This window comes from Cibotium barometz, chromosome 7 (genome assembly GCF_041138505.1).
Source record: "Cibotium barometz isolate CiBa-2024 chromosome 7, ASM4113850v1, whole genome shotgun sequence".
In the NCBI taxonomy this organism is placed as follows: domain Eukaryota; kingdom Viridiplantae; phylum Streptophyta; class Polypodiopsida; order Cyatheales; family Cibotiaceae; genus Cibotium; species Cibotium barometz.
The window spans coordinates 26,573,972-26,584,185 of NC_141052.1; the positions used below are offsets into that span (position 1 = coordinate 26,573,972).

General features: G+C 47.8%; 1 protein-coding gene across 4 annotated transcripts in view; it reads left to right on the plus strand.

The window, feature by feature from the left end:
* LOC147636839 (zinc-finger homeodomain protein 5-like) overlaps positions 1 to 9,810 on the plus strand; it is a 41,501-nt gene extending 31,691 nt beyond the window's left edge. The window contains exon 2 of one of the 4 annotated variants that reach the window (XM_086799858.1): positions 9,336 to 9,810. In XM_086799858.1, coding sequence (XP_086655984.1) covers positions 9,336 to 9,341 — 6 coding nt within the window. In that variant the 3' untranslated portion in view covers positions 9,342 to 9,810. Of the gene's footprint in view, positions 1 to 9,332 lie in introns of all 4 variants that reach the window. The other 3 variants (XM_086799856.1, XM_086799855.1, XM_086799854.1) reach the window with 3 other exon arrangements.
* Positions 9,811 to 10,214: the final 404 nt, after the last annotated feature.

Consider the following 10,214-nt stretch of genomic DNA (forward strand, 5'->3'; position numbering starts at 1 on the left):
GATAACCCAAGCCGATGTGTTACATGCGCGGAAGCTCCTTGTCTTCTTTCATCCCTAAACACCTTTCATAGGAACATCTTGATGCAGAACGCAAAGAAGAGATGGAGAGAAGAGAGAGAGATAGCTGTATTTTTCGTATACTCCTAGTATATTAAAAAGGTTACAATGGCCTTAGGCCTTCCCAAAAGGGGTAACAAAACCCTATCTTAGACCTGTCCTCAAGTGAGGAGTGAGATAAATGATAAGATTCTTGGCAAAGCCTTAAATAGGCCTTTGGACACTTAATCTTGCTGGCCAATTGTTGCTGTCGGCTAGCTCCAATGGATATTAAATCCATTAAAGCTGCCGACCAGCCCTAAATGCTTTGCAAACCTGGCTGACCTAGTCCCGACCCATGGGGATCCATTCTGGTGTCCTCCTGTGCCCTGCTTATATCCTAAATTGTCTGTTTAAGCTGTTGCTCACCACCAAGGATTAGCCTGGGATTAACATGTCTGTGTGCATGCACATGACACGATGAGCGCCATGGTCTTGTCATTACGGTCATTCCATGTGTGAATCTTCTCCACTCTGTCGCTTGGTTTGAGGTCTGTGCTGTTGACCACATTCCAGACGCCATCTCGCATGGTCAGAAGACGCTTCTTTATTTGCCATGTTGGAAAGCTGCTTCCATTGACCTTTTCGATGGCCAAGTTGCCTTTGTTCATCTCCATGATGTTCTACTTAAGAAAGCCCCAAATTTTATGAATGCTGAAGTGGTCAACTAGACAAATGTCACCTGATTCATGGAAAGCCCCAAATTGTTGTTGAACTCCATGACTGTGGAACTAGCAAGTAATGTCCTCGAGGGAGTTACTGTTGCGAGTGCTGGAGGTAGCAGTAAAGGGCTTAGCCATCATGTGTGGTAGAGAACAGGATGGGTAGAAGAGTTGGAATTGCTGTCGACAGAGGTAGGCCGAGAGTGGGCGGAGCTGAGCCGGTGGGGCGATACACAGTCGTTGTAGGTTGGCTGTGTGTGAAAACAGTATTTTTCTTATCCCTAGAAAGGGAATTTTTTTGGGTATTTTTGGATTTAGTTGGGGTTTTTTGTCTTGGCTGCTGGCCTACAGCCTTTAGGCTGACCGACCAACAGCCCCCCTCACTATATATAGCCTTGCCTCATCATTCACTATGGTGTACCACTCCATTGCATACATCCGGTACCATATGCTGCTGCTGCTGTTGGTGCTGTTGCTTCTATCGGGCTCTACACCACATAGCTTCATCTTCTCCGCTTGACAGGATAGCACCTCAGCATTACCTCATGTGGCTGTCAGAATGGACGGCGGAAATGAAGACAACTGCTGTAGAGAGCAAAACGCAGATGAAAGAGAGAGAGAAGCTGTGTAACTCTGCTATACACACTCAAGAAAATCCTGGAATACACAAGTGGGAAGTGTGGGGGGCAAGGGGCCATTTTATATGACCCCAGGCTGCTGGTCGACTAGCCTAAAGCAGGCCAACAGCAGGAAAAAGCTCACGACCAGGCCTGGACTGCTCACAACTAGCAAAAGAGCCAGTCGGCCAGGTGCTTGTAGTCGGCCAAGACACGTGATCAGGTCAGGTATCAGAACAGCAGCCGGCTAGCGTCTGAAGACAGCCGACACTGTTAGCAGTCATCTCCTGTCTGTACACTGTCAGGGCCTCTGTTGTGGGTGTGCCCACCTAGTTTTGGTGTGTCCCCATTTTTTCCTCACTTCCATGTATTTTTTTCATTTTTTGTTTGGTGTGGGAGGCTGTTTTGTGCCTGTCGGTTGTTTCAGATGCTGGCCGACTGGACACTGCTAACCCGACCTGACGTGCTGACCTGGCCAACTGTAGATACACTGGCCGACAGCCCATTTGCTGGCCGACTGGCTGGGACAGGTCATGGGCTGCTGTCGGCCTGTTTTGTGCTGGCCGACCAACAGCCTGGGGCCATATAAAATGGCCCCTCGCCCCCCCACATTGTTCATTGTGTATTCTGAGATTTCTTTTGTGTATATAGCAGAGTTACACTAGCTTCTCTCTCTCTTGCATCTGTGTATTGCTCTCTACAGCAGTTGTCTTCATTTCCGTTGTGCATTCTGACATGGTATCAGAGCCCCAGATGGCTTGAAGCTTGGAGACAGTGGGACGTCAAGGGTTTGCTGATTTAGGTGCTGATTGGAGATTGTTTTGGGCTGTATGGGACTTGGAGATCGGGTAGAAGGCAGCCATCATCGTTGGACAGCCATCTTGCATTCTATTTGTAGCCTCTTCTTCTTCTTTTTTCCCACCCACCCTGGTGTGATGTTTTGTTGGGTATGACATGGTGTCATAGAGTACATGTGGTGGTGGATACGTATAACAGGAAGATTACTAGAACATATTTTGGATGTAAAGCTTAAAGGGCAATCTGTTCCTATTGTATCGGCTTCGGCCATTTCATCAGTAATGAAAAAGAATCTTTCTGCGTACTTGGTTTTTGTAAAGGATGCAAAAGATGATGAGTCTAAATCTAATTTGTCTATGTTAGATAAAGATAGGACTGATTTCCTACGTGAGTACCAGGATTGTTTTTCCGAGTCATTCCCAAGAGAACTTCCTCCGAAAAGGCCAGAAGATCATGCCATTGATCGTAGAGCACAGTATGTCATTCTGAGGATGCATGATGAGCTATTGGGCGTGCTCAACGTCTATGCGCCCAACCATGCTAGTGCCAGAGTAGAGTTCTGGACCCAGGTTACGGATGCATTGCCAGAGGCCGCACATTGGTGTGTCGGGGGAGACTTCAACATGCTTGAGGACCTGGCCGATAGGGTGAGAGGCAGTCATGTTACAGTGCACGGCACGGAGCTTGCAGCTTGGGAGCGATTTTGCATGTCACTGAGGATCACTGATGCATGGCAGCATGGGGCCTTCTCCCGCTCTCAGGACAGTCTTAGTTTCTCTGGGTCGGATCGCCGGCAGGGAGGGACTAATCTATCACGGATTGATCGCTTTTATGTGGGCGACTGGTTAGGGGAGCGAGGAGGCTCCGTTGGCACCTCATTTTCAAATCATGCGCTAGTTATTTGGACACTTGAGGAGAGGACACGGGAGCCCAGCTTGCAGTTGAGGATCCCAGAGAGGGTACTTACAGATCCTAGTCTCGCTGAGGACATTGAGAGGATCTGGCATGATAGTCAGTGCTCTGACCAGGATGCAACAGGCCAGTGTGCCCAGGGACTCATCGAGCTTAGCTCTTTTCTGCACGCTGCAGCTCTGACACGACTGGGAGAGATTCGCGAGCGGGAGCATCGGCTGAGACGCAGCCTTGCTTTGCTTCAGCGCCTTCAGGAGCAGCAGCCTGCATGTGAGTGGGTGGCGTCCCAGCTGAGCCAGGCACGCCAGGAGGTTAGAGAGGCAGAGGAGCAGAGACATGAGTTTTACTATCGTCGCCAGGCCTCTCAGTGGACGCAGCTTGGTGATAGAGTGACTGGGGAGTTTTTTGAGATTACTGGATCCCGCCATGCTCGAGCAGGAGTCCGTCAGCTTGGGAGGCCGGACGGATCGGTAGCTACTGAGCCCGGGGAGATCAGAGCCATTGCCACTGGGTTCTATAGAGACTTGCTTTCAGCGGAGCCAGCCACTGAGGCTCGGGATGCTTGCAGACAGACTGTGTGGGCCCATGTGCAGAGGAGGGTCACAGATCGTATGCATACAGTTCTTGGTGCGCCTCTTTCAGAGGTTGAGCTTGCTGAGGCCTTGAGGGTCCTGCCGCGCCATAGTTGCCCAGGGAAGGACGGACTGACGCCTGCCTTTTTTATGCGCTATTGGGACCTTTTGGGGCCAGGCCTCCGCAGGGGCTTTCAGTATGTTCTGGACACTGGGGTGATGCCACAGAGCTTTTCAGAGGGCTTGATCTTTCTTATCCCCAAGGGGGAGGGAGTATCAGATGATATTCGGCATTGGAGACCTATTACGATCCTCAATACTGTCTACAAGGTCTTAGCAAAGGCCTTGAGTTTGAGGATCCAGCCCTTCCTGGGGGAGTTGATTCATGCTACCTTGACAGGATTCGTCAAGGAGCGTAGTATCCTTGACAACATTTTCACCTTCTGGGAGGCGACGGGCCGAGCTAGATTTCTTGGTGAGGACTTGGTCGTGATGCTTCTCGATTTTGAGAAGGCATACGAAAGAGTCGATTGGTGTTTCTTAGAGGGCACTATGCTTCGCCTGGGCTTTGAGCCAGGTTGGATTAGAGGGGTGGCGGCTCTGTATTCCACAGCTCGTAGCCAGGTGTTGATTGCAGGAGGACGGGGGCCGAGTTTTGAGCTGACCAGATTAGTCCGTCAGGGGTGTCCCCTCGCCCCTTTTCTCTTTCTCTTCTTTGCGGAGGCTATGAGCATGTATTTGACGGCAGAGGAGGTTGGTTTGAGAGGACTCCAGCTCCCAGTCCGTGCTCGATGCTGAGTTTGCTGACGACACGGGCTTATTTTTGCATGGCCAAGAGGCCAATCTTCTTCGGGCAGAGCAGGTTTTTAGTGCAGCTTCGGGAGCATTGATCAATTGGTGCAAGACAGTGGCCTTTTGGATCAGTAGCGCTCCCACTCCGGCATGGAGCCCGGACCCCGGTTTTAGATGGATTCCTCCTGGCACAGCAGTGCGGTATTTGGGATGCCAGATTGGACTAGATTTGTCACCTGAGCAGCATATTGCCCCGCTTCTTCTGAGCATTCGGAAGAAGCTTTTGTATTGGAGTACAGCTCGACTATCCTTGGCTGGGAGGGTGGTGGTTGCAAATCAGGTGCTGTTAGCGACCATGTGGTACATTACGTCTTGCTGGATCTTCTCGAGTTCTTGCATCAGCCAAGTACAGAGGCTGATCAGGAACTTTCTTTGGTCTGGGCGGGACGGTCAGCCAGCCCGGGCAAAGGTTGCATGGGCAGTTATTACACTTCCGTTGGCTCAGGGAGGCTTGGGCATTATAGATCCAGTCGATCAGAGTAGAGCCTTATTGGGGAAGCTTATTGTTCGGGGGCTGCTTCCGGGTGCTGAGCCTTGGAAAGAGCTTCTCTTGCAGCGGCTGCAGGCTCGGGCTCCCCCAGCAGGGGGCACTTGGGCACCAGAGATTCGATGGATCTTCATAGAGATGAGGAGGACAGGCCTCAGTAGAGGATGGGAGGACAGATTTGCCTTGAGCATCCTGAGAGCTTGGGAGCTGCTGAGACCAGGGCTTTCTCAGCGACCTCCTTCTTGTGTTGAGGAGCGGGCCAGACAGCCGCTCATCTGGAGCCCAGCGGTTCGCACAGAGCAGGGTCATATGCTGGGTTCTCGGCCTCGTCTAGCCTGGGGACCATTGGCGGCAGGCCCAGCACGTAGCTTTGGAGACTGGCAGGCCTTCTGCAGTCTCCCAGAGGAGATCCAGGTGAAGAGGTTGAGTCACTTCAGAGGGGGGTTGATTATGAGGGATGACATTCAGGAGGCACTCATAGAGGAGTGGTTCACGCCTATCGAGTTAGTGGCCCCACGGTGGATGGGAGCCTTTACACAGTTGGAGATCCTGATTGCTGTCAGAGCTTGCACTGAGGATGGCAGATGCCTCTACTATGAGATTCAGGATGAGGGCAGACTTCAGAGAGTGGAGGTGGATTCGCCTTTGGTTGCAGAGTGCACCTTTTAGAGGATACGGGTAGGGCCTTTGAGGGGAGACTGGAGCCACCAGCAGAGACTGTTCGGGGGATTTGGCAGGAGTTGATCCACACCTTGCGAGGACAGTATGACCGCATCCGGGGCGACTCGGATGAGGCGATCTTGCGGCGCCAGGCCTTTCACACCACCTGGCGCAGCGGCCCCTTCTATACCCTACACGCGGGGTCCCCCCGTTGGCACTACAGGTCACCTGTTTGGCTTTTCTCCCCTCCGATTGTATGATATAGCCCCTCAGTTCTTTGTACTGATACTTGTACTTTTCTGCACCTAGGGAGTCTCCCTGGTTGTCTTGCTTTGTTCTCTGCTCTCTTTTTCTTGTGAGCAAGAGAGGATCTTTTGTAGCCCTACGGGCATTTTTTTTATAACTAATGAAAGCATCTTTTCTCGGAAAAAAAAAACATTGGGGCAGTTCTCATGCAGGAAGGACATGTGATAGCCAATGAGAGTCGTATATTACAGAATGCCGAGAAGCATTTACAGGTTTATGAGAAAGAGATGTTGGCTGTAATTGATGCTCTTTCTACATGGAAACACTATTTGCTTGGGGCTGATTTCACTGTGCAAACAGATCATCAGACCTTGCGTTATTTCCTCACGTAAACTAAATTTTCTGAGAAGCATATGAGATGGGCCAACTTTTTGTCTATGTTCCACTTTCAAATTGTACATGTGGAAGGCAAAAAGAATGTTGTGGCAGATGCTTTGTCATGCAAGCCACAGGTCTCAGCAGTTTCACTTGCTTATCATCATGAGCTTGATGAGATGAAAGAGGAGTATGCCCAGGATGAGGATTTTGGAAGGGTCTGATGTCTGAGGGTCAGCGGCATGATCATTATACTCTCAGGGATGGCTTTTTGTTGATGCATGGTAGACTGTGTGTTACCAGGCAGTTACGACTTAAGGTTTTTTTTGAAAGTCATGCTCCGCCGTATGCAGGTCATAGAGGTATTGATGCCATGGTAAAGGTAGTTAAGGCTTTCTTTTATTGGCCGACCTTGAGAAGAGATGTTGATGCTTTTGTTAGGCAATGCATCGTATGTCAGAAGGTGAAGTATGACCGTCAGAAGATACCAGGGTTACTTCAGCCTTTACCTATTCCAGATAGACCATGGGAGAGCATTGCCATGGATTTTATATTTGATCTTCCGAGGACACAAACGGGGAATGATGGCATTTGGACTATCATATGCAGGTTTAGTAAATAGGCTCATTTCATTCCCATGCGTAAGAAGATCAAAGTTGATCACATGGTGAAGTTGTTTATGGCGAACATCTTCAAGTATCATGGCATGCCTTCGTCTATCATTAGTGACCGTGATCCACAGACGACGAGTTTATTTTTGAGTGGGTTGTTTGACAACATGGGTACAACTCTCAAGTTTTCATCATCGTTTCATCCACAGACAGATGGGCAGTCGGAAGAGGCTAATTCCACAGTGTTAGATCTTCTCAAGTGTTATGTGTCAGAGCACAAGCAACAATGGAAAAAGTATCTTCCTTTGGTGGAGTTCGCTTATAACAACACCATACCTTGATGGGCAAGGCACCTTTTGAGATTGTGGAAGGAGGGAAGAAGGTACCACCCATTTTGCACGCAAAGGATAATATCTTTGAGGCTGACCAGTATGTGGAGAACATGGATGAAGCTTACAGGAGAGTTAAGTTGGCACTCCAAAAGACTCAGCAAAAGCAAAAGAAAGCAGTAGACCGTCACAGACGTGCATTAGAGTTTGCATTGGGTAATTGGGTTCTTTTGCGATTTGAGAAAGCTAGGCTCAAAAAGATGAAGGGTAAAGAGCGCTTATTCCCTAAGTTGAGCATGCGCTATTATGGGCCTTTTCAGGTATTGGAAAAGATTGGTGAGGTGGCCTATCGTTTGAAGCTACCAGATCACTGGAGGATTCACAATGCATTTCATGTGAGTCTACCGTGGGGATGTGCCTGAGGATGTATCAGATGAGGCTCATCCGGAAGTTGAGGAACTTGATGAGGTTCTTATTCCAGAGCAGATACTGGCACATAAGGAAAGAAAGGTACGAGGTAAAGTTTCCCGTCGCTATCTTGTGAAGTTCAAGAACTATTCACCGATGGATGCGAAGTGGATGGAGGAGGGTGACTTAGCAGATTCACCTTAGGTATTGCAGCTTTATCTCTCGATGCCTTTGAGTTGGAGCCGACTCTTGCTACGGCTCATTCAGGTTCAGCAGAGCATGGGTCTGGAGCATTGCCTGATGCTCAAGAGGGGGGTAGCACCTCCGCTCCCTTGATACAGACAGGCTTAGATGACATCTAGAGGTCGCTTGGTGCAGCTTTTGTCTCACTTGAAGGTACTGACAGCTGACAGTACATGTGCTTATGGGACTTCTATGATATATGTGTACTAGTCACATTGGATGTTGTGGTTGTGTATGATTCACAGTGGTATACAACTTGGACTATTACTACACCATTGGTTTGCAAATGCCTTAGAGAGTTTGGGACGGTGATCTTGCCATATTGTACATTTCACTTTTAGTTGGATCACATGGCTGATATCTTACTGTATTGGGTAGCCTTTGTTATCAGTGTGGTTCCGCTTTGGATGTCTTGCTGTATCACCAGATTGCAATCAAGGACGCTTGCCATTTTTCAAGAGGGGGGTATGTCATGACCCTGTGAAATGGTGCAACATAAGTGTGGGCATGGTGATCGGTGAGCAAGATAAATTTTTAAAGGTTCATATTTGGGGCTAAGGTTTATTGACCCATGTGTGGACAACCCCAAGTGTGAAGGTGAGAAAGATAATTAAAGCTAAAAAGGTTTTATAACCTTTGGTGCCAAGGGCATTAAGATTCATAAGGTTTTATAACCTTGGGTGGCCCCTAGGAAAGTTTTAATAACTTTAAGTGGTCCCTGGGGGGGAGGCTACTCCACTTTTGGAGTACACGCCTCTCTCTCTCTCTATGACTTGCTTTTTGGAAAGGAGTGCTGAGGGGCAGTGTGGAGCTGAGATTTTCTGATTAAAACTGATTCAGGCAGGCTGCAGGCTGCGCCTCTCTTACTCTTGCTTTTGGAGGGACAGTGGCGGGCAACGCTGTTTGCAGGCGTGGGAAAATCAGATACTGGGAACTCTGTGCTGCTGGCCACAGGTGGCTTTTTTGGAAGGGCTGCAGGCGGGCTGTACTGCTGAGGCTACAGGGGCAGCCTAACACTCCTCCACATATGCTATTAAGAGATTGAAAGTGGCTGTTGTGCTGCGCTACAGGGCAGAGAGACAGGCCATATTATCTCTCTTTCTTTGGTCTTAGGAGGATAACCAGCTGTTGTGCTGCAGAGAAAACAGACGCCTACAGAAGCTTCTTCTCTTTCCTTTGCTTTTGGCAAGAAGCTGGTTATCAGTTGCGAAGCATGAATTGTGAGAAGGGAACACAAGTAGTATGTGGGCCTGTCTTATTTGGTAGATGTTTATTTTTTTCACGTTTCCAATATCACATGTGCTCTTTTTCAGTCTCATAGACCCTTTGGGTCTTTTGCAGACGTTTAAATCAGTCTTTCTTTCTTCCTTTCTAAGCATTATTGCAAATAAAAGGGAGGTTTTCTATGTTTTTGTGTGCTTTTATCAGTAATTGATTTTGCTATTTTTTTTTTTGTTAATTCAGCAGCAGTAAATTCAGTGGGTACAGGCACTTCAGACTATGGAGGGCAAGGCCCTGGCAAGGTAGGCAAAGAACCACCAGTTAAAAAACGAAGTGTGAAGTAGGTTGAGAAGTGGAGGGAGAGGCATTGCAAAATATCTTTGAAATTGTGATTTCTTTGCATGCTGTCAGTCTCAAAGTAAGATTTATGTTTTGTCCGAAGCACGGGCATGATATGGAGCCTTAATGTTGAATTTTTTTTTAAAAAAAAAAAAACCTCAAGTAAATTGAAACTCAATTTTGTTCTATAGGAAGTTTTTGGAGTGTTAGAAGTTCAAATGTAATGATTTGTATTCACAAAGTTTGAAACAAGCACTCGCCACAAAATGTTATAGGGAATTGAATTATTTTGCTGGACTTGGTCTGGGAGGTACAAGAATAGTTTGCAACCGCTGTAACCCTTGCCGTACCATATACACAATGATCTGTCTTTTGTCTCGGTGGGTAGAAATTGTGACACCCATATTTTAGTATTGTTTTAGGACACTGTCGATGTTGATGAGCACCATCGTTTGACGTGAAACTGGCTCTTTTCTTGTGAGATAGATACACATGCATAGTCTTAATGTGGCATTTGTTCAATCTTGATCATCATGAAGCAATGTCCATGGACAACACTTTTGTGACATTGTAGTTAGTCAAGCTGGATGATGTGTCTTAAGCCTGTGTTAGATTTCTTCTAGTCAAAGGAATTGTTTTCAAAGAACTTCACCTTAATGGTGTCACCACCAAGGAGTATTACAGTAGTAATTTAGGTTTAGAGCTGCTCCTTACTTCACTTGAAAGGCTATCAATAAGGTGTGATGTAGACATGAATAATGTTTTGGGATCCATAAAAAAGAAGTC